At 38.9% G+C, this 25,585-nt stretch overlaps 1 protein-coding gene across 1 annotated transcript in view; it reads left to right on the top strand.

Moving 5' to 3' along the window:
- Positions 1-5,848: 5,848 nt before the first annotated feature.
- The window catches only part of LOC126354389 (general transcription and DNA repair factor IIH helicase subunit XPB), an 83,467-nt gene continuing 63,730 nt past the window's right edge, over positions 5,849-25,585 (top strand). Inside the window, exons 1-5 of the mRNA XM_050003992.1 lie at positions 5,849-6,164; positions 6,915-6,992; positions 11,263-11,396; positions 17,431-17,541; positions 20,259-20,408. Of these exons, the coding sequence (XP_049859949.1) occupies positions 6,134-6,164; positions 6,915-6,992; positions 11,263-11,396; positions 17,431-17,541; positions 20,259-20,408 (504 nt within the window). The 5' untranslated portion in view covers positions 5,849-6,133. The remainder of the gene's footprint in view (positions 6,165-6,914; positions 6,993-11,262; positions 11,397-17,430; positions 17,542-20,258; positions 20,409-25,585) is intronic.

The raw sequence follows: 25,585 nt of genomic DNA, 5'->3' as shown, positions 1-25,585 counted from the left end.
AGACCTACTCAAAAATCCATCACAGTGTTCCATTAACTGAAACACAACGTTATTAATTACATAACACCACATTGATGCTGACACTTGCAGCCCTTAGTGCAGGTACTGGGCATAATGGAACACATCCACGTGCTGACGTTGACAGACGACAAATGTAAACATAAGTAGAATGCACACCCGTCATTCCATCAACCATCGACAGTTGAAGAGTTGTGTGAGTAGAATTTACACCATAGAGGAGAAGGTAGAAATGCTACTCATCTGTGGGGAATGTAAGTTAGCAGAACAGTAATTGCAATACTGTTTTCTTATGTACGGGTACATTTAATACAGTAGTTTAGTCCATTTAAATACTGTTATGTAGAGCAGGAATAAAGTAAGGGCTGTCCTTCCTACAAACTACATCGACATAACGTTTCTTTTATTGTTGTTGTTGTTGAAGGTAGGTGAAATGCTACGCAGGCAGCGGAACTGTACAGAGAGCAATATCCTGACAAGAATTCACCTTCCCAATGGATGTTTCTCATCTTTTTGCGATGCTTCAGGAAACGGGAAGTTTCAACCCACGACAATGCAATCATTGTAGCACTCGCACAGACGAAGCTGCCGAAGTTACTGTTCTCGCTTTCGTTGCTATGAATCCACATGTGAGCACACGACAATATGAACACGAGATTGGTATTCGTAAAACCAATGTACATCGTATTCTTACACGTCACCGGTTCCATACTTACCATGTACACCAACATCAAAAATAGAATGGGAATGATTTCCAGAATCGTGTCCAGTACTGTCAGTGGGCACAGCAGCAAATCCTCACCAAACCAAATTTCTTCTCCAATGTTCTATTTAGAAATGAATGTTCCTTGTCCAAAGGACAGGTAAATACAAGGAACGTGCATTATTGGTCCAGCGACAACCCATGATGGTTTGGACAGGTGGAACACCAGCATCAATGGAGAGTTAACGTCTGGCGTGGGGTGCTTGGTACTGCAGTTATTAGCCCTTATTTCATCAATGGTAGTCTAAATGGCACAGCGTATACCAACTTCCTCAGACGAATTCTTCCAACTCTTCTGGAGGAAGTGCCACTAAGTACTAGAATGCTTATGTGGTATCAACTTGATGGATGTACAGCGCATTATTCCTTGTGTGCACGTTATGATCTGAACTGAAGATATTCTGCCAGATGGATTGGTCGAGGAGGAACAGTTACTTGGCTTGTTAGGCCTCCTGATTTAAATCCGCTGGACTTGTTTCTTTGGGGACACATTAAAGAGGTTGTCTATTGCGATATTCCAACAACTCCAGAAGACATACAGGAATGTATCGTGCTTGCTTGTAATTCTCTTCAGCAGGCAATACTGGAAGCAGAAAATAATTTTTTCATTCAACAAGTGCACCACTGTATCGGTGTCCAGGGTCACCACATTGAGCACATTTGAATGTTGTACTCCAGGACAATGGTACAGGAGAGTCAAAGTCAATTTTGTGTTATGTTTTACTTGGTTTTCATTTGTTTTCTGACAACTCCAGCAAGTGGACAAGTTTGTGATCCTGGTCTCAATTCACTGAGTTTTAGTAACAGCCACAATGCAGTATTGTCGTTTCTACAGGGGTAAGGAGAAGTATGTGAAAAAAGAACAAGTTCCTTTTTGTAAGTGTGTACAACAAATGTATAATTGTAAATTTCATATTGATATGAAGCACTTTATTTGTTGAAAAGTGTCGAGAAACGCTAATGTAAGAATAATTTCTGTGATTTTAGGGCATGTGTTTTCAAGACAAGTGCCTGATAAATCTTCAAGCATGCCTCAGTAAACTGCCAGTAGTCAGTGCATGTATATTAGTGCTAAGTTCACATGCAGATAAAATTCACACATGACAGTCTGATTAATTTCCTCCAATTTATGCATGTTTTCAAACCCTTGTATGTATCTAAGTATTTCTATATGAGACATTCTCCTGTGCAGCGTCATTGTAAAGTAATTGGTGAGAACAAACTCGACAATATGAATCAGTAAAACATAAAAAATTGTTGGCTATCACTTCTTTTATTACTCCAAAATTCGAGCATTGATCTCGTATTTCTTATTTTTGTGTGCACTGTGTATGGTTTTACTTTTCTGTTGCAATAGCGACAAAATGTTATGTATATTTTACATGTCTATAAAAAGCAAAAGAGTAAATAAAGTAAAATTGAAAATAATAGTGGACAAGTCCCCCAATGAACCATGGACCTTGCCGTTGGTGGGGAGGCTTGAGTGCTTCAGCGATACAGATAGACATACCGTAGGTTCAACCACAACAGAGTGGTATCTGTTAAGAGGCCAGACAAACATGTGGTTTCTGAAGACGGGCAGCAGCCTTTTCAGTAGTTGCAAGGGCAACAGTCTGGATGTTTGACTGATCTGGCCTTGTAACAATAACCAAAACGGCCTTGTTGTGCCGGTACTGAGAACAGCTGAAAGCTAGGGGAAACTATGGCCATAATTTTTCCAGAAGGCATGCAGCTTTACTGTATGATTAAATGATGATGGTGTCCTCTTGGGTAAAATATTCTGGAGGTAAAATAGTAACACATTCGGATCTCCGGGCGGCGACTACTCAAGAGGATGTCGTTATCAGGAGAAAGAAAACTGGCATTGAACGGATCGGAGCGTGGAATGTCAGATCCCTTAATCGGGCAGGTATGTTAGCAAATTTAAAAAGGGAAATGGATAGGTTAAAGTTAGATATAGTGGGAATTAGTGAAGTTCGGTGGCAGGAGGAACAAGACTTCTGGTCAGGTGACTACAGGGTTATAAACACAAAATCAAATAGGGGTAATGGAGGAGTAGGTTTAATAATGAATAGAAAAATAGGAATGCGGGTAAGCTACTACTAACAGCAAAGTGAACGCATTATCGTGGCCAAGATAGATACGAAGCCCACACCTACTACAGTAGTACAAGTTTATATGCCAACTAGCTCTGCAGATGACGAATAAATTGATGAAGTGTATGATCAAATAAAAGAAATTATTCAGATAGTGAAGGGAGATGAAAATTTAATAGTCATGGGTGACTGGAATTCGGTAGTAAGAAAAGGGAGAGAAGGAAACATAGTAGGTGAATAGGGACTGGGGCAAAGAAATGAAAGAGGAAGCCGCCTGATAGAATTTTGCACAGAGCACAACTTAATCATAGACAACACTTGGTTCAAGAATCTTAAAAGAAGGCTTTATACATGGAAGAAGCCTGGAGATACTGACAGGTTTCAGATAGATTATATAATGGTAAGACAGAGATTTAGGAACCAGGTTTTACATTGTAAGACATTTCCAGGGACAGATGTGGACTCTGACCACAATCTATTGGTTATGACCTGTAGATTAAAACTGAAGAAACTGCAAAAAGGTGGGAATTTAAGGAGATGAGACATGGATAAACTAAAAGAACCAGAGGTTGTACAGAGTTTCAGGGAGAGCATAAGGGAGCAATTGACAGGAATGGGGGAAAGAAATACAGTAGAAGAAGAAGGGGTAGCTTTGAGGAATGAAATAGTGAAGGCAGCAGAGGATCAAGTTGGTAAAAAGACGAGGGCTAGTAGAAATCCTTGGGTAACAGAAGAAATATTGAATTTAATTGATGAAACGAGAAAATATAAAAATGCAGTACATTAAGCAGGCAAAAAGGAATACAGACGTCTCAAAAATGAAATCGACAGGAAGTGCAAAATGGTTAAGCAGGGATGGCTAGAGACGAAATGCAAAGATGTAGAGTCTTATCTCACTAGGGGTAAGATAGATACTGCCTACAGGAAAATTAAAGAGACTTTTGGAGATAAGAGAACCACTTGTATGAACATCAAGAGCTCAGATGGAAACCCAGTTCTAAGCAAAGAAGGGAAAGCAGAAAGGTGGAAAGAGTATATAGTGGGTCTATACAAGGGCGATGTACTTGAGGACAATATTATGGAAATGGAAGAGGATGTAGATGAAGATGAAATGGGAGATACGATACTGCATGAAGAGTTTGACAGAGCACTGAAAGACCTGAGTCAAAAGAAGACCCCGGAGTAGACAACATTCCATTGGAACTCCTGCGCCCTAGGGAGAGCCAGTCCTGACAAAACTCTACCATCTGGTGAGCAAGATGTATGAGACAGGCGAAATACCCTCAGACTTCAAGAAGAATATAATAATTCCAATCCCAAAGAAACCAGGTGTTGACAGATGTGAAAATTACCGAACTATCAGTTTAATAAGTCACAGTTGCAAAATACTAATGCGAATTCTTTACAGACGAATGGAAAAACTAGTAGAATCCGGCCTCGGGGAAGGTCAGTTTGGATTCCGCAGAAATGTTGGAACACGTGAGGCAATACTGACCCTACGACTTATCTTAGAAGCTACATTAAGGAAGGGCAAACCTACGTTTCTAGCATTTGTAGACTTAGAGAAAGCTTTTGGCAATGTTCACTGGAATACTCTCTTTCAAATTCTAAAGGTGGCAGGGGTAAAATACAGGGAGCGAAAGGCTATTTACAATTTGTACAGAAACCAGATGGCAGTTATAAGAGTTGAGGGACATGAAAGGGAAGCAGTGGTTGGGAAGGGAGTGAGACAGGGTTGTAGCCTCTCCCCAATGTTATTCAATCTGTATATTGAGCAAGCAGTAAAGGAAACAAAAGAAAAATTCGGAGTAGGTATTAAAATCCATGGAGAAGAAATAAAAACTTTGAGGTTTGCCGATGACATTGTAACTCTGTCAGAGACAGCAAAGGACTTAGAAGAGCAGTTGAACGGAATGGATAGTGTCTTGAAAGGAGGATATAAGATGAAGATCAACAAAAGCAAAACGAGGATAATGGAATGTAGTCGAATTAAGTCGGGTGATGTTGAGGGTATTAGATTAGGAAATGAGACATTTAAAGTAGTAAAGAAGTTTTGCTATTTGGGGAGCAAAATAACTGATGATGGTCGAAGTAGAGAAGATATAGACTGGCGATGGCAAGGAAAGCGTTTCTGAAGGAGAGAAATTTGTATGGAGTGTAGCCATGTATGGAAGTGAAACATGGACAATAAATAGTTTAGACAAGAAGAGAATAGAAGCTTTCGAAATGTGGTTTTACAGTAGAATGCTGAAGATTTGGTGAGTAGATCACATAACTAATGAGCAAGTATTGAATAGGATTGGGGAGAAGAGAAGTTTGTGGCACAACTTGACCAGAAGAAGGGATCGGTTGGTAGGACATGTTCTGAGGCATCAAGGGATCACCAATTTAGAACTGGAGGGCAGCGTAGAGGGTAAAAATCGTAGAGGGAGACCAAGAGATGACTACACTACTCAGATTCAGAAGGATGTAAGTTGCAGTGGGTACTGGGAGATGAAGAGGCTTGTACAGGATAGAGTAGCATGGAGAGCTGCATCAAACCAGTCTCAGGACTGAAGACCACAACAACAACAACAATGGACAAGTAGGTGTTGTAAATCGCTAACCGTATTTACCGTTCAGTTATTGTAACGTAATTAATTGGAACAGAGATTCGACGATACGAGTAAGTGCAGTTTGCTGTCACTTCTTATCCTATTACCGAAAAAGCGTAAATAAAGTGGAGTCTGAGCTACAGTGCTTTGAAGAAAAAGCACAATACTACTGCTCTTCAAATCCTTAATCTAACTTCAGTTCCTGATATCAAATTGTTCAGTTGACTGTAAAATGCATATACCAAGTTTCACGGTACTGGTACGGCTACGGCTGAAGGTGGTTGCCTATATCAGCGAGGAAATAACACTCAAACACGCTAAGCGCCGTACATGCTAAAATGCATCGTCCCAAAATCACATGACTTGAGATGCAAGAGATGTTGCGGACAGAACTCTCGTTATGTGCATCCAAATTCTCATTCCATAGATATTTATACTCCTTGGGCCACATGCAAATTTTCTGAGAAGGATGACAATCACAGATGTTGTACACGTATGTCAGAGACAATATGCATAACAAATTGTAAACACTACTGCGCGGCTTGGCAGTTCTTGTACTGGCAGTGTTGTGTCAGTGTGACATCGCCGCAGTGTATTTGTATATACAGCATTGTGCCGTTGTGATAGTGTTGTGTTTATGACTGTGTTGTTATACAGTCGCAATGGGCGGTCAGAAGAGATATAAGAAGGATGGTAAAGAGACGATCTTCCTTTTATCTATGTCATATTGTGAAATTATTTCGTTACATCATTTGCTAACAAGTTGAATGGTAGCGATGCATAAGCCCGTAATATTGCCTTAACTCTTCAGTTTTGAAAATTTTAACCGTCACTGTATGAGTACATACTTATATAGAAGCAGTATGTTCCTACTTTAAATTTTCGTCCGTCACTATTTTCTACAAGAAGATACCAGTTTGTTTGCAAATAGTATGTAAAGTACCCGTGTAATGCATTCAAGGTCCCTACAACTACGTTTTATACACATTTTATGTATTCTTGGTCGCTTATGTGGCCAGGTGAAATAACTTTTCTCATAAGTCACAACACAAAAGTCACAGAATAACCATCATTATTTTCACTTTTTTTCTAAATGAGTTGGCCGTAACATGTTACTGCTATATGTTTACTTTGATCCCAGTTAACAGAAGTACCAGCTAAGAAATTTCGTAGTTAAAATTAACACGCAGAATTAAAATAATTCGCCAATTTTTGCACTTTTTAGCACTTTTATAAAAACAGAACAACAAAATGAGAACTTATTAAATGATTGTGAATGAACACTTGTTATTACTTGAACTTGCACCCTGCTGTTCTGATGTGAACAATTTCTTTTGCATCACTGTATGATGACCAGTTGACAATTGATGAAAAGGAGAATTTATTAAGAATTTTGTTTGTTTCCGCAGATTTTTAAAAGATCACGTGTATTTTTTTTTTCAGATCCAAAGAAATGGAAAAAGAAGAAAAAAGATGATGATGATTATTCATATGCTGATGACGATGGAGAACAAGAAGGAGGTATTGCCCACTACTGATGTATTATCATCCAGTTTCTTTCTTGGAAAAAAATTCTGCTATATTATTGCAGATATACCACTGAGACATGTTAAGGTGGTTGTGTTTTTCCAAACAAGATTAGAAAATGAATGGAAAAGGAGCAAAATTTTCAGTTCTTATAGCAGTGTTTTGTATTACGGTTTGCATGAGGAAATTTGGTTGTTATGGAAGCCACTGTGCTTCTCAGAATGTCACCTGGTTATCACACAATGGAGTAGCTAAATTTTTACTGATAAAGGCTAATGAAATGATGATGGAAAGTTACAGATGACCTACCAGAATTAGTTATAGATCTTGGGAACATTGCATCAAGTAATTTGCTGAGTGCTTGGGTAGTTCAGTCAGTAGATCCCATGCTTGCAAAAGGCACAGGTGCTGAGTTTGAGCCATGTTCAGGCACACAGTTTTAATCTGCCAGGAATTTTCATATCAGTAAACTTTCCACTGGAGAGTAAAACTTCATTCAACAGAAAAGAACATTTGAAGTGCAAAAACTTATGCATTTGTGCAGAGTGCTTCAGAAATAACATACACTATTTTCTTCTGCCATTCCAACCTCAAAATGGCAATAACTTGCTAAAGCTTAGCAGATTATTGTCCTTTTATGTGATTTTCTTCTGGTCTGTGCCACTTGTATTTAGTGAATAATGACCTGTGTTTGTGTACATAATTAGAAAAAAGAAATTAGGTACAACAGAAGGAATATCAACCAAAATGTAAATGGATTTGTATTGTAAAATGGCCAATATAATGAAAATAATTGTTCTTTCTTCAGTTCCCTAAATTAAAGTGAATTACAGGGCTATTAATATAAAAAAGATAAGGCCAATATAATTCTCCATCCTTTACATGCCTCAGCTGGAGCTCTGTCAATAATGGCAACGTTGTTGGCAGAATGTTGAATCCTGTACTCATTCGCCCATTTCCTTTCATGCTATAACTGCTCATTTGCATAAAGGGAATTATTTTTGATGATGCTGTTATTATAAATATCGTTTAGACCTACTGCCTCGTATGTAGTTTCAAATTTGAATTCACTTTTACTACCACAGACCACAAACACATATTCGACCAATACTTGTATACTGCTCGTCAGTATATGACCATAACAGATAGGATTGACAGAGGAAATCCAAAGAAGAAAAGCACATTTTGTTACAGGTTCATGTGTTAAGCACAAAAGTGTCATAGAGGTGATCAACAAGCTCCAGTGCCAGACACTGCAAGTGAGACGTTCTGCATCACGGTATGGTTTATTGTTAGAGGTCCAAGAGCATACATTCCTAGAAGAGTCAACAAATACACTGCTTCCTCATATGTGTAATCTTGCGAAAAGACCAGGAAGATAAAATTAGAGAGACTCTGGCCCACACACAGGCTTAAGGGCAATCCTCCTTCCTGTGAATTGTTCCCGACTGGAACAGGAAAGGAGGGAACTGGCATTGGTACACAAAGTACCCTCCACCACACACAGCAAGGTGGCTTGCGGAGTAAAGATGCTGACGCAGAAGTCTAGAATTATTACATCATGACCCTTATAAAAAGAGATGGGAGGATCTAGAAAATATGTTGTATTGCATTTAAATTAAAGAAAGTTATCAGACAAACCTATTAGTGAAAGTCAGCTTATCATGGCACTTACTTGCTGAATTTCCACATATGTTAGAGAAAAAAGTGATAAGAAGAGAATGATCAAGGGCTTGTGATATACTTAACTACATAGCGCAGTTATAAATTTTGGATAAAACCCTCAAAGAAGATAGGCTTTGGAACATAAGAAGAGTATGGTTAAGAAAATATTTTAGAGCAAAGGAGGAATAGCAGCCAATATTGTCAGTTTAAGAGACAGAACCCCGAAACCTGGATTAAAAGAGATAACGGAATGGTTCGAAAACGAGTAAGTGCAGGGGACCCACATCCCAAGGGGAAGTTATTGCTGAGAATTTGGAAAGCTAATGACGTTCTCAGGAAGGGACAAGCTCTCAAGCAACAAACAGTGAATAACACTCAGCCTATAGTTATAGATTTCGTAGGATATGAAAAGAGAAAGATCTTTGTTCACTGATAACAGTGGAAATGCTGTCTGTAGGAAACCTATAATCAAAGGAAAGATTTATGACAACATGGGTGAACATTATTCTAGATTCTTGGAGTGAGGTTAGTATCCTTGCCAAAGAACTTCACAAATCTGAACATAAACAATAGGATTGTTCTATCTTGCCAGTTCCAATAGTCAAGGTTGTAGGTATCACCAGGTGTAAAGGCAAATCAGTTACTGAAGACGTGTTACTCGCCTTTGGTGTAAATGAGCAAATATTTCTCGATTCTTTTGTGGTAATACTGAATTTAAATATTGCTCTACTGTTAAGTATCAACTGGCTTAAATAACCCAAATCTTCATGAGCTTTCAATAAACTTTCTGTTAGCCTACAAAATCGTGATAAAGACATGATTGTTTCATTTGTGGATTCAGAAGAAGGGGAAATATATACTCAAGCTCAAGTGGCTATTTTAGCAAACTTATTTTTGGAAACAGAAATCAGAGCTGACAGAACAGACATAAACCGTCCCGTCAATAGCATCAGGCAGGAGATAGAAAACAAAAATAATGAGGATAGTTCATTTAAAAAGGAGGAATGGAATGATTGCTGTTAAATTTAGCACCCAGAACCTTTCTTTAACCCTTTAACTGCTCTGGACATGTTAGCGCGCGGCTTTCACCTGTCCGTGTCTGCTCTGAACGTATTTGCGCTCGCCACTAGTCCTTCTATCTGGTATTGTGAACGTGTTTACACGTGCCGCCTGTGTGCTCCTGACGTGTTGAGACGCACTGCCGTTTCTTCCCTCTGTGGCCTCTGGCCGTGTTAACGCGCCCAGCCGTATATTCATGCCACAGACCACAAATCCAAATGTTCTGTTAACTCTCACTCAGTATTATGATTTTTCTGGCCATTAATTGCACTTCTGCCTCCAGCACTTATTTGCATATATGACTAGTGGATAACCAGGATAGTGAATACATTATTGTAGGCAAAGTAGGTGTGAAACTTAACAACTGCCTTAGTAGTGCAAGTCCGAATGCCAGCCATGTGGCCTCAGCAACCACAGTGAGTGTGTGAGGTGCATTTTGTGCTGTGTGTGTGTGTGTGTGTGTGTGTGTGTGTGTGTGTGTGTGTGTGTGTGTGTGTGTGTGTTGTCTATCTCCAGCGCCAGCGAAGGCTTTGTTGGCCGAAAGATTACTTTCTCACAGTCTTTTTGTTGTGCCTATCTGCAACTTGGCATCTCCACTGTAGTGTGAGTAGCAACTATCCATTTTATAATATTAATTTTTTTTATTTTTCATTTTTTTTCTGAAGGTGTTAGTCTGGAGTGTAGCCTTGTATGGATGTGAAATGTGAAAGTGTAGCACTTCACACTAGAATAGAAACTTTTGAAATTTTGTGCCACAGGAGAATGCTGACTACTAAATAGGTGGATTGAATAACTAATGAGAAGGCATTGAAAACATTGAGGGATTTTTTTTTTTAGAATACTTGACTAAAATAAGGGATCAATTGATAGGAGACATACTGAGACATCAAATAATAGTATGATAATGGAGGGAAGTGTGATGGGTAAAAACTGGAGAGAGAGAGAGAGAGAGAGAGAGAGAGAGAGAGACCAAGGATGAATACAGTAAGTAGGTTTAAATGGGTGTAGGCTATGGTAGTTATCCAGAGATGAATAGGCTTGCATGGGATGAACTACCATATAGAGCTGCCTCAAACCACTCTTCGGTCCAAAGACTACAGCAGCACCAAATAACATCATGGTTCTGATTTCAGTAGAGTAAGTTTCCTGTTCCATATATCATTTGTACAGTTAATTGTAATGATGTGGTGTGAGTCATTGTTCGTATGTAAATATGGCTTCATGCTGACCATTTACAAGTGGTTTCTTTTTATTTTTGTAACACAGATGTAAATTAGTAATCTCTACCCACCACCCTTTAGACATTACAAGGATAGAAATTCTGTTATGGAATATAGGAGTTGTGAAGGAGATCCTTTTTCAATTTATTTTCAAATGTAACTTTTCTGCCTGTCTGTGTTATAGATGCCTCTGTAACTACCTTCTCAGCATAATGTCTAATAAAATCCTGTTGCACTGAAACCAATATTGGAGGACAGCTGTACTTCTTCACTGCATTCAACAGCATTTTCATTACAATACCATCATGTTGGTTTTACAGAGGGTATTCCAGATGCTGCTAAGAAAAATGTGGAGGCAGAAGATCAGTCTGCTCTGGAAGATGAATTTGGAGCTAAAGATTACAGATCACAGATGGTACTTAAAACTGACCATCAATCTAGGCCTCTTTGGGTAGTAAGTATGGGCATTCCATTACTGAGATTCTATTTATTTATATTACCTTTCCCAGACTGTTCTCATCCTGTTTCCTCCTGCCTCATGATGTATTTGTTTCCTCCGTGTCTGTTCATTTCTTCATTACATGTACTGACGATTTATTGATGCCTTATAATGTTCTATTTCATTTTATGTGTTTCCCGAGTTCCGTTTATTTTTACCATTTTTGTTTTTTGTTTCCTTACTGTAGTAATTTTCTATTTGCTTAATTACTGATATTTGCATTTCTCTAACTGTTGCATTTTGCTGTTTTGCAATTTATTCAGTGTCTAGGAACAGATAAGCTGTGTGCAAGAGGCAGGTATGGTCTACATATGAGGGTAAGTCAATTATTATCCACAAAGTAGTTATAAAATTTTATTGTAATCAAATAGGAAACTTACAAGAACGTTATTTTTTGGCATAGTCTCCTTGCGTTTCCACGCACTTAGTCCATCGTTGTACAAGCTTCCTGATGCCCTCGTAAAAGAAGATTCTTGGTTGACCTGCAAGCTAGGAATGTACTGCTCCATCTGAAGCAAATCGATGGCCCCTTAATGTCTGTCTGAGTGGACCAAACAAGTGATAATAAGAAGGGGCAAGATTGGGACTATATGGAGGATGATCCAGTACTTCAAATTTGAATTTCTGGAGCGTTTCAGCAGTGTAGGCAGCCGTATGCAGACAGGCACTGTCATGCAACAACACAACACCTTTTGACAGCAATCCTTGGCATTTGGATGTTTCCATTCCATACTCTGCTGTTTACTCTCCAGCGCATAATGATGGATTCGTGTTTCGTCACCGGTAATGATCCTGTCTAAGAAGTTGTCCCTTTGTTACCATAGCGATCCAAATGTGTTTTGCAAATGTTCAAGCGCGTTTGTTTATGCAGCTGTGTGAGCTGTTTTGGGACCCTTCTTGCACAAACTTTATGAAACCCAAGTCTGTTGTGGATGGTTTCGTAGGCGGAACCGTGACTAATTTGCAGACGATGTGCCACTTCGTCAATGGTTAATCATCTGTCTAAGAGAGTTATTTTGCGTGAACATTCAATGGTTTCTTTATTTGTGGCCGTAAATGGTCACCTAGCTCCTTCATCGTGCATAACACTTGTGAGACCATTTCAGAATATTTCAATCCATTCATATGCACTCCGTTGTGGCAAATCATTGTTGGGACATTCTATGTCAGTTCAACCAAGGGCTCCAGCTCATAGTATCAGATTTGACTGAAATTCAGTACACTAATTCTACCATGTGTGGAACAATCATGTACAATGTATTAGTTTCCGCTGCCAATTAGTTCCAGAATTATGACTTGTGAAAGAAGGTGGCGTGACCCGGAAATTTGCAACCCGCATCTGGCAATCTATTTTCAGTCCAAACTTCAGGTCTTAAAAAACTTTCGAACTATTCCACACAGTCCAGTGAAATGTTTACAACCCAGTAACATTAATTTAGAGAGAACACACTCCATGAATCAAAACACCAACAACACATTTCAGAAGGAAAATGAAAAATTCCAAAATGTGATTAAAAAATGTAATATGTTAAAAGGTACATATTGTAAGTGCCCTCTATGCCAGATATAATTCACTCAAAAAGGGTATAAATTTTTTTGTTTTAAACTTAATGTGGCCTAAACACACACAGAACTCATCTTGCCCATGTCAGTCACACAGAGTTACATGCACACAAAAATACAAAAATTTGAAAAATTACCTGAAAAACATGGATTTTGTAAGTGTGGTAGCACGAAAGGGACAGGTGGTATCCAAGCCAAATTTCAAACACTACATAAGTAGACCATAATGATATATATATCACAACACAATTTAGTAAAAAACATATTGTAAACTGTTCTGCCTCTTCTTATCCTCTCCCACAACTGTTTAATCACTAAGCAACAACATATAGACAGATTAACACAACCTACCATTAATGTTTACTGCACCTTAACTGCTAAAAACCAATCAGTTGTGCTTAGAACAGAAGTTCTCCCACACTTAAGCTACTGTACTCTGTACTTTGAGTGGCAAATTGTACTGTCTTCCTAAATTGTACTGTCTTCCTGACACTGTTGTATGAACTGGAACTGTGATAAGAATATGTTCAAAAGGGATCCAACACCTGTCTGCCAAACATGGCCAGTGAAATAATCTTGCTGGTCCTGCTGGTGCCACGAAGTTCACAAATACATCACCTTCTGCGACACAGCACTCTGCAACACATCCTAAGTACCATTTGTCATCATAAACAGCAATAACATAGCAACCTGGTTGTATGTTGCTGCTGTTGCTTCTGAATCCTGAGTGAGACACACTGTGAAGACACATGTTGTGCATGAACCTATAGTTATAACTGGACAGTCTGCTCATCTGCACATTGTCAGAGTCTGCTGGAGAGAAGTGGTGATGGCTCCTTGTGCCTGCGACAGTTTTAACGTGTTCTAGTCTGCTTTTTAGCAGCTCTTCGACTGATTTCACCTCATCTTTCAAAACATAGAATGATTGTATGCCAGAGATATTTTTCTGTACCCAGGTAAATAATCATGAATTAAAGAGTCACTAAAAATGCACAGGTTCATGACAGATACATCACTTGATTCATCTGTATAGTAAATCACAAATGGCTGGAGAGTTGCTTGACTGTTGTCCCAATAATACCCTTGGATGGCATCTTGAACTATAAATGCACAATTTTCAGAAAAGTCTAGTATTATAATGATTTCATCTTGTTTCAAATTATCCCTACAAAACTGGAGATAAGCGGATTGTGCTGTTGCTGTGAAGCTGTGTGTGGTCAGTTTGTCCATTTCTTGACAACACATTTCAACAAAATCTTCCACTGTACTTTGCTTTGTTTCAAGACTTGTGCGACCATGCGTGTCCATTGTTTCTTACAAACAAGTTAACCATCATCCATAAGTTCACAATAGTTTGTTATTCATGTGTTCTGCAAGATTTGCCTTACCAGGACATTTTTCACACCTGTGTATAATGCAGGAACTGATGTCACACACTAGCATATTCATTGCACCTTTGTAGTCCAGACCAGAATCCTTTATAGCTGCAACATCAGCTTAGCATTTTGATGGGTCTCACATACACAAACATTGTGTGTGCCCCTTGCACTTACAGGCACAACCCATTTTGGCCGAAGATTGAAAAATGATGATAAACCTACTTTGGTATTGGGATACTTTTCCTTGAATTCTACATATAGTTATGATATGTTGCATAGCAACAGTCTTTTTTGCATCTGTACACGTACATTTCCCATTTTCACCATTACATAGCCCTTTTTTTTCAGGTATTATTTGGCTGTAGTCATTATTTTCAAAAAAAAAACTCCAACACTAGCATATTTATTTCTGAACTCAATTGCTTACCCTGAGCCTGCTGAAGTTGTGGAAGCACTCCTTGGGTTGCTTTTATTTTCCTAGCTTGCTTTACTATATATGTAGAAACATTGAATTTCTTTGCAGTGTAGTCAATAGACCAGCTGGAAGGTGCAAGGGTAAGAATAGCTACTTTTTTTCTGGCGTGTGTATATGGCACATTTTTCTTTCAAATCATGCACAATTTTGTCCAAATCAGAGCATTTCTGGCATGATTTCTGCTCCTTTGGAGCAGATAGTTCTTCCTCTTCCACCATTAGTGTGTCAACTATTTTGTGTTTTAATTCCATTTGAGCTTCTTGTAGTTTTCTTCTACCTTAGCTGGGCCTGTCTCTTTTCTCAACTTTGTGTGTCTTCATGGGAGACAAAGCAAGAGCAGTCACTGAAGTATTTAATTGCTCATCCGCTGTGGTTGTAGGTGGCTGATACTCTTCGTCACTGTCATGTAAATTATCAGAATATTCTTCATTTTTTAGCAGTGTAACACACTTGGAACATAACTTTTGTCCTGGTTTCATGTTAAGTCTCTTGCACTGATTCACTTTCAGTACTGATTTTGTATCAATTTCTCTGAGGCTGCACTTCACTGTCTTCTTATGAATCCGAAATGGATCAAAACAACTTCTTTGTAGGAAAGAATACGTATCCAGAAACACTTACATATGATGATAACAAACACCAAAGTTTCCTGGAACTGTACTTCTTGTGCCCACAGGGTGTATCCCGGATCTCCATAGCAACAAATCTTGGTCCGATTCATCCAGATCATACAGTACAAAGAAAATGCCACATTTTGTTCCATATGTTGTTTTATGACATTCATATGCTTGTGCTCTACCAATACTGCAACTTGTTTGAACGAAAGCACCACTAGTACACTTTATTGTTCCTGCCTAACAATGACTCATTCTGTCCAGAACACTACCATTGTTTAACTTTCTGTTGTCTAATGGTTTCCAACAATTGCTGCAGCTTTATGAGAAACAAGCTGTCTGCATAATCACTATTATTTGCTAAATCTTGTTAAAAGAAACAAAACCAAATACATCTCTGTCAACTTTTATTGTACACAAATGCCTTGCAATAACAAGTCGAAATTTTGCCACATATTATATTATGGTCTACTTATGCAGTGTTTGAAATTTGGCTTGGGCATCACTTGTCCCTTTTGTGCTACCACACTTAGAAAATCCATGGTTTTCAGGTAATTTTTCAAATTTTTGTATTTTCATGTGCATGTAACTCTGTTTGTTTGACTGATATGGGCAAGATGAGTTCTGTGTGTGTTTAGGCGACATTAAGTTTACCACAAAAAATTATACCCTTTTTGAGTGAATTATATTTGGCATAGAGGGCACCTACAATATGTACCTTTTAATGTATTGAATTTTTTAAATCACATTTTGGAATTTTTTATTTTCCCTCAGAAATATGTTGTTGGTGTTTTGATTCATAGTGTGTGTTCTCTAAGTGGATGTTACTGGGTTGTAAAAATTTCACTGGATTGTGCAAAATAGTTCCAAAGTTATTAAGACCTGAAGTTGGGTCTGAAGATAGGTTACCAGACGTGGGTTGCGGTTTCCGGGTCACGCCACCTTCTTTTACAAGCCATAATTCTGGAACTAATTGGCAGAGGAACTTAAAATTTTGTACATGAGTGTTCCACACTTGGTAGCATTGGTGTGCTAAATTTCAGCCAAACCTGAGACTGTTAGCTGGAACATTTTCTCAAATTGGTTGAATTGACATGAAATGACCCTGTTCCCGTACTGTACCGAAAGTCTTAAATGAATTTTGGCCCCTGATATGCCTTCCAACCACAAAAAAACGGATAACTGAATGTTGCTCTTCTTTGGTGCAAAAAGACAGCGAAGCAGCCATGATTAACAGCAGAACAGCGATAACGAAACTAAACTAGCAACTTGAAAATTGCAAAGATATAACATCAAATAAATAAAGCGTGCGTCATCAATGTAAAATGACAGTACTACCAAAATAACCAAAAATGTAACTAAATTGTGGATAATAATTGACTTGCCCTTGTATTTATTGCCGTCTGTAATTTTTTCCTAACTTACCAAATTCTATAACTTATTTGTTCTGACTAGCGGAAGACCATCAGTTGTATGGAAACTTCAGTATTAATTAGTTGGAAATATTGGATAACATCTTTACGATACTCTAGGAATGCACTTATCTTAAATTTATTCAACTTACTCAGTTAATTTCCTTGTGATCTAAAACTGAGATTGACTGTTAAACTTCTCATAGTGTTCTGCGTGGAGAATTAATTTCTTGTGATTCAGATGCACTAATTTTTGTTTGGATATTGCTCTGAGTAGAGTCCTTAGGTCCAAATTTATGGATTTTTTTGGTAAACAGAATTATCTCACACTTGCTTAGTTCATACTGAGGTCTTTTTGTAGTAGCTTATTTTAGTACATTTTTTATTTATTTCACTTTGCAAATGTGTGTTTAGTAGAGTATTGTGCAGCATAATATTCTGTGGTACTTGCATAATTATTATCTGAATGTAGACTTTTCCAGCATATATCATTGATGAAAAGCTCTGTTGTGTGACAATGATGAAATCATATTCTTTTGTTTCCAGGCTCCAAATGGCCATATTTTTCTAGAATCATTTTCCCCAGTATATAAACATGCCCATGACTTCTTGATCGCAATATCCGAACCTGTATGCCGACCGGAACACATTCATGAGGTCAGTTTTATTCCAGAAATGTCCTGCATTTTATAGAATACTTTGATGACATTTACAGTCCGTCTGTTTAATTGTTTTGGAATGCTAAAAATATAGTGTTAATGCAAATGCCAAAAGTAGAGGTCAGCACGTAAAGTGCTCCCAAGTCAGCTGATGTTGACTGTGCTGTGTATTCCCGGTAGTGAAATTTATGGACAATTTTTTCTTTGGCAACTTGCATGCTAGAAAGAAACTTCCACATGGGAAAAATATATCAAAAACAAAGATTCCAAGACTTACCAAGCGGGAAAGCGCCGGCAGACAGGCACATGAACAAAACACACAAACACACACACAGAATTACTAGCTTCCGCAACCGATGGTTGCTTCTTCAGGAAGGAGAGGGAAAGACGAAAGGATGTGGGTTTTAAGGGAGAGGGTAAGGAGTCATTCCAATCCCGGGAGCGGAAAGACTTCCCTTAGGGGAAAAAAAGGACAGGTGTACACTCGCGCGCACACACATACACACACACACACACACACACACACACACACACACACACACATATCCATCCATGGTGTCTATGTATGTGTGGATGGATATGTGTGTGTGTGTGTGTGTGTGTGTGTGTGTGTGTGTGTGCGTGCGAGTGTACACCTGTCCTTTTTTTCCCCTAAGGGAAGTCTTTCCGCTCCCGGGATTGGAATGACTCCTTACCCTCTCCCTTAAAACCCACATCCTTTCGTCTTTCCCTCTCCTTCCTGAAGAAGCAACCATCGGTTGCGAAAGCTAGTAATTCTGTGTGTGTGTTTGTGTGTTTTGTTCATGTGCCTGTCTGCCGGCGCTTTCCCGCTTGGTAAGTCTTGGAATCTTTGTTTTATATATGAGTGATGTGAAATTTTACATACCCCAACAATCAATTTGCTGCTGTATTGAGTTCACTTACTTTATCTCCTGGTAACATTGTTTTCATAAGTAGATTGTGAATACAAGGAAAAAAAAAAACATTCAGAATCCATAGAAAATCCCCTCCCTACTGTTCCCCTCCCTACTGTTCCCCACCCCATGTGACAGCCTTGTCTGATACCCTACCACTCGATTCACTGAAACATCAGTCACAAAGTTATTTTGATCAAAGTATACTGCAACCATCTTTTGATCATGAAACTGCAGGTACAGTTCAGTATCTCCCCCCCCCCCCCCCCCCAAAAAAAAAGGTGTTTTGTACAAAGCAGTGTTCTTGCTTCAATCCATTAAGATCATTGTAAGCAAGACTTAAACAAGTAATACTTACAGAAGTCTGTTCCCTTTAGCACTGAATAGTGTTCTACATTAAGTTTACTCTCATACACGAAGAATATCCCCATGGTAATGACTGGGTGTGATCTGGCTCCATAAATCTGAACCTGCTCTTATTAGGCCTAAACTGTAGATATAACAGTAACAGAAAAATTACTGTCTGTTTCAGGTCATCAGATTCTTCAATTTCTGTCATTTGAATAGTCTTAAACAGAATTCTTGCTTTAGTGATAATTACAATGAAGGCTAGGCTTTGTAGGGATTCTTTATAGAGCAACCATTAACATAACAGGAGGGAACTTCTCCTGGAAGAATGTATGTATTGGCACAAGTAGTACTTCTGACTTGTCTTTAACATAATGCAGCACGTACAGCAACCGTGAAATGTACAGAAAATAAACAATTTTTTCAGCCTTCAGTTGCAAGATAATTTTTACTCGTTTACCTAGGTTTCGATTCCAGGAATGGAATCTTCTTCAGAACAAAAAATTAAATTATTTTGAGAGCCAAACACTGGCCATGTCACAGATTAAAAATTAAAACAATAAAGACGCATAATCATAAGATTATGTCTGTCAAAATTAAAACCATTAAGGCGAACGTAGACGGAGCTACGCCGGCCAGATATAAGGACCACACGTGAGCGGCACAGATATCCAAGTACTTAACACTGTCACCTCTACTTCTCTTGTTAGCTAAATACTCGCTATGAAAAATTTGCCAGTTGCCTTACGGATCAAGCATTCCTGCATTAGCATGCAACTATAAAGATGAATGTTATAAATTGGCGTCCTTCCCATGTCACTATGCTTTGACTTTTTTTCCTAGGTGGTAGTCAACTGTTTCGTTGACCTTGTATTGAGGTAACTAAGTTCCTGAGTGTATTACAGTACAAAGGAGTTTTCATAATATAAAATCAGTTTGTATGTAAGATAACCAGATTTTGATGTCATTTAGTTGAATATTGTAAATGACCAAATAAATCTAAAATGAAATAAAATAGACTAAACATCTTGTTAGCAGGTTTTTTTTAGCAGCAAATAAGTAATATGTAGCATATACTGCTTTATTTTGCAATGTGCTACATTTTGGTGCCATATGACAGTGATGAAGAATCATTTCTCCCTGACCTTCGGTATGTCACAGGTATTCCACAACTCTCCTAAGAGAAACTGTGCTATGCCTGGTTTTCTTCTTCTTCTCCATCTCAGAATATCTTACTCTTAGATTTATAGCCTGTGATTTAGTTCTAGACCATCAAGCTTATTGATCTTATTTACATGTTCCTTTGTAATAACCTTCTGAAGAGCATATGTTGCATGGCAAAGTAGCTCAGTATTTAATTTTAATATGCAGAATTTTTTATGATGTGATCACAGTGTAAAATATTATTCATTATTCTGCAAGTACACGTCTCTAGTTAATTCTTTTGTTTCAGTACAAACTCACAGCTTACTCACTTTATGCTGCTGTGAGTGTTGGACTTCAGACACACGACATAGTAGAGTACCTAAAACGCCTTAGCAAATGCAGTGTTCCTGATGGCATTGTGGAATTCATCAAGCTTTGTACATTGTCATATGGAAAGGTAGGTTCAATGAGTGAGCATTTCATCAGATTTCCTTAATTGGAGATTGTTTATAAAATTTTGTGATAATAAGTGTAAGTTTTTTCACTTATAAATGTCTGTGTAGAGTGTACAATCTTTGCAGAGAAGGAGTACTTCCCAGCTTGATTAACCACATGATTCAAAGATAATGAAAGGTAGTGCATTAAACCAAAAATGCCTGCTATGTTTGTACCTTGGTTGCGGAGTAAGTGTTGTCTGTTGGTGAAGCTTACAATGCAGTGCCACAAAGATCCATTTTTGCTCCTGTTTTGTGAAACAGAATTCTCACAGGCCTCAAAGCAACTGAGAGAGTCTGCCAAAAGATATGAGTTTAGGGTCTCAGCAGCATCTACATCTACATCCATACTCTGCAAGCCACCTGACAGTGTGTGGCGGAGGGTACCCTGAGTACCTCTATCGGTTCTCCCTTCAAAACACAGGCAGTGTTCCTCACAATACAGCATTAAGGTAACAGAGGGTAATTACTTCACAAAGGGCCAAAAACTAGAGTTAATTGCATGACAATTTCTAACAATATCCGCAGTTTAGTTATCATTGGTGCTTCTAACTGCCACAGATGTTGCAGTTTCCTGACAAGTATTTTATCAATGAAACTTGAGATTTCCTGACCGATTGAAACTATGCATCAGAACATGACTCGCCCAGAACCTTGTCTTAAACGAGCAGTGCTCTTACTGATCAAGCTATCCAGGCCTGACTCAATGCACCCCCCACCCCCCTCCCTCGGGCTCGCTTCTCCCATTATCTCTCTTCTTATTTTCAAATTTCACTCCTGTATATACTGTGTGTTTTAGTCTGACAGAAAGTTTCAAAATAGGGCACATTCTTATGTAGAATGGTAGTTTCGTTCTGGAAACAGTCCCTTAGGATGGGACTAAGCCTTTTTTCTTCAATCTTCTTTCTTCCCAGAGGGCAAAGTATGTAGGAAAGCTTCTATGAAGTTTGGAAAGGAAGAAAGAGAGACTGACAGAAGTTACACTCTTATGATGGACCTAGAGTCCTGCCAGATAACTCATTCAGTAAGAGCATTGCCTGTGAAAGTCAAGTTTCTGGATTCAAGTCCCTTTAGCACACAATTTTAATCTGTCAGTAAGTTTCAAAATGGCACACACTCTGCTTCAGAGTGAAAGGTTGCTATAGGCCACACCTGTCAGACTCTTCTGATGCGATAAAAGTTGATGGGCTCCCAACAGATCTTCCTTACTAATTCATCCTTAGTAACTCTTGTGAAGGAGCATCTCAACAACCTGTGGATAAAGCACTAAAAATATTCACTCTTATACGACAACTCACCCTCATTGTGTTTTGCTGAAAGCTCGTAACACAGAGATACAAAGAAGTCTTCATGTCACAGACATTCTTGTCTGTGGGACATTCAGGTCATTGGTGTTCCTACGCACAGCGTATGGCACAGGTGTCTCTTTGCTACACTTGTGAGTGATGTCGGGTACAGCTTGATCAAACTCTGGGCTGCATGAAGCCCAAAACAAACACCTCACACATACAAACCATAACAACAGCTATACATAGTTTGAAGAAACTATGATCCCAACTGGGGATAACTTTAATCCTTGAGCTCTTCTTTCCGCGAATGTCAACCATGTCAAGCTTGTTCATACATTTGCTACTGTAGTAAGTGATATTCCCCCCAGTCCACTACATCCATCAGAATTATTACTTATAAAATCATGGAAAATCCCATACCCTCACAAGGTTTATTCTGTGCTTATCAGTGACTCATAGTAATTGATCTGAATGTCAGACCCACAGTAGTGTGTGTCCTGTCAGTGCAGACATAGGCATGCTTATTTTACTGCCAGCAATGTTAAGTTAGGACTTTGAATATAGAGAGCGGATGCATCAGGGATGAATTGTACCTGTCTGAAGATTTGTTTTCAAAAACTTACCTTTCATTGCTTAGATATCTGCCCCATGGACTAGTCAGCAAGGCCTCTGAGACAAGCTGGAGCCTGTCAGCCATCACCAAGTGCACTTCCAGAAGTCTGCACAGGTCCTCACTCCATCCCCATCCTCCTGACCTTGTGATAAACACTCAGTTGATGTTGTGAGCCACACCATAGGGACAATGGATGACTGCCATTTGTGACATCTTAGAGTCGGCCATATTACTTGGGCAAATGATCAAAAATATTATGCATAAGGCTTCTCTCTATGATGCAGGTGTAACACATGCAATATATGTCAAATGCAACCAAGAATATCCGGAATTTGCTTTTCATTGGTCAAAAAAGTATAAGTTTAATTTCCATAATTTAACAAGAGACACTTCTATCCTCTGGCCTGAATGTTATTTACATTTGAAACTTCCTGGCAGGTTAAAACTGTGTTCCTGACAGAGACTCGAACTCGGGACCTTTGCCTTTCGCGGGCAAGCACTTGCCCGCGAAAGGCAAAGGTCCCAAGTTCGAGCCTCGGTCCGGCACACAGTTTTAATCTGCCAGGAAGTTTCATATCAGCACACACTTCACTGCAGAGTGAAAATCTCATTCTGGTTATTTACATTTCTCTGTGTTAATCCCAAATCCTCCAAAAATAAAAATAAAAGTAATTCTTTCTGCCTAAGGCATACAAGTATACCCTTTTACTCATAAGGAAGTTGTCACTTTTTCCTGTAAGATAGTCAAATTGTCTCGTTTATCTCATTTTCACCCCCTATTTCTCACTTATGTCCTTGTGTCTGTGTTAATACAGTATATAAATAAGTTATATGCCATGGCAGTCATAAAACAGCTAAACTATTTCATGAAATGAATTACATCACTTATTTTCAATGTTTAATGGTTTCAGTTGTGCTTTATTATTCCTATAAAGCCCAATAAGGCTCTTGAAATAGCAGCTGTCATCTGTTTGAGGTCTTTGGTTAATATGTAGCAATGACTAGCACTAAAAAGGTATACCTCAGCTGAGGAAAAGCAAAAGTAAATGATAATAATAATAATGCATTGTCACAGTTCCTGTTGGTACTATACTGACCAAAGAGATATGTATATGAACGTATTGAAATATATTTTATTTGCATAGGGAGGAAAAAAAACAGTAATCTTAGCCCATTGTTGGCTGCACCAAACTGAATTTATTGTCTAGTTTTGATAAAGCCAACCATACCCTTCAAAACTAATGGGAGACCCTGTACTAATTCCTTATTCAACATGATTTCTTTGGGACATGATGACCCAAATATTTCGTGTCTCTTGACCTTCAACAATTTACATTGAAAGATTAAGTGTGACACAGTCTCATCCCCCTTCACCACCTAGTCTACACTTAATGGCTTCTTTCTCTATGCCAATTTTTTGTAGACGTTTAAGCTCCAATGACCAGTCATTAATCCTACCGTGAGTCTAATGTGTGTCCTTTTGAAGTCCAGGCTTGCAGAATTTATCTTGAAATATGGCTTTGGCATCATTACCTTGCTAAGTTTTTGTTTTTGGATCATAGTCCAATATTCTATATGCTGCCTCTTGATCCAGCTATGTAGTTTTGATTTATGATCATCTTGGTGATGGTTAGGACAGGTTCCAGTCCAATAAATGGAGTTATCATGCCTGTCTTAGCTAGCCTATCAGCTTGTTCATTGCCACTGACTGAGAACCAACAGCAGGTTTACCCTGTTGCTTTCCCCTAGTCTTGCAAAGGCATCAAGATGTTCTGCTATGATATATAATCTCATTGCAGAGACTGATAGAGATTTCAGAGCTGCTTGACTGTATGAATAAATGTAGATGCTATGATCCCTCTAGCACCTATGCAAATTCTGTTCCATGCACAGTCTGATAGTGGATATTTCCACCTGGAATACCATGATAAACTTCCCTAGAGAGACTGCTCTGCTCTCTCTCTCTCTCTCTCTCTCTCTCTCTCTCTCTCTCTCTCTCTCTCTCTCTCATCTAGGCTACACCCCGTATAACTTGGCACCAGAATATTCTTATGTTCTTGACTCATCAGTAAACTAGATTATATCTCCCTTCTACCAACTATTACATTCGAAGAGTCATTAAGGCAGCTGGAAGTTCTTGTATGATCAACTGGCATTTTTCCAACCACTCCAATATGTACCACACTCATTATGTTGGTGTGAGATTCTGGCTATCATAAAGGTGTTCAGTTATGTGCCATTTTTAACCCTTATGCTCATAACGCTGCCTCAGCTGTAACCCAAAGTGGTGACAGGGACATGTTCGGCATAGTCTCTATCCCAACTGTGCATGTACTGCTAATTTTGCCTTTTATGGTTAAGCAGGCTGATCTTTGCACTTTGCCAAGCTCCTTAGCAGGCACCTTCTGTTGTACATTATTCCGCCATGCTGTAGCCTCATAAACTGACATAGGTCTTACTGCATTGGTGTATATCCAGTAAATACTCCTGGGCTTTAGACCCCAGTTTTTACCACTGGTCCTACTAGTGCTCATAAGAGTACCTTTCACCTTGGAGCATACATTCTTATGTGAGAGGTCCAAGATAGAATGAAATTTTCACTCTACAGCAGAGTGTGCGCTGATATGAAACTTCCTGGCAGATTAAAACTGTTTGCCGGACTGAGACTCGAACTCGGGACCTTTGCCTTTCGCGGAAAAGTGCTCTACCGACTGAGCTACCCAAGCACGACTCTCGCCCTGTCTTCACAGCTGTAATTCTGCCAGGACCTCGTCTCCTACGTTCCAAACTTCACAGAAGTTCTCCTGCGAAACTTGCAGAACTAGCACTCCTGGAAGAAAGGATATTGCGGAGACATGGCTTATCCACAGCCTGGGGAATGTTTCTAGAATGAAATTTTCACTTTACAGCGGAGTGTGCACTGATGTGAAACTTCCTGGCAAATTAAAACTGTGTGTCGGACCGAGACTCGAACTCGGGACTTTTGCCTTTCGCAGGCAAGTGCTCTACCGACTGAGCTACCCAAGCACGACTCTCACCCTGTCTTCGCAGCTATAATTCTGCCAGTACCTTGTCTCCTACGTTCCAAACTTCACAGAAGTTCTCCTGCGAAACTTGCAGAACTAGCACTCCTGGAAGAAAGGATATTGCGGAGACATGGCTTATCCACAGCCTGAGGAATGTTTCTAGAATGAAATTTTCACTTTACAGCGGAGTGTGCACTGATGTGAAACTTCCT

This window comes from Schistocerca gregaria, chromosome 3, assembly GCF_023897955.1.
Source record: "Schistocerca gregaria isolate iqSchGreg1 chromosome 3, iqSchGreg1.2, whole genome shotgun sequence".
Classification (NCBI taxonomy): domain Eukaryota; kingdom Metazoa; phylum Arthropoda; class Insecta; order Orthoptera; family Acrididae; genus Schistocerca; species Schistocerca gregaria.
Note: the sequence above shows the minus strand (reverse complement) of the source record. Positions and strands in the feature narration are given on the sequence as shown.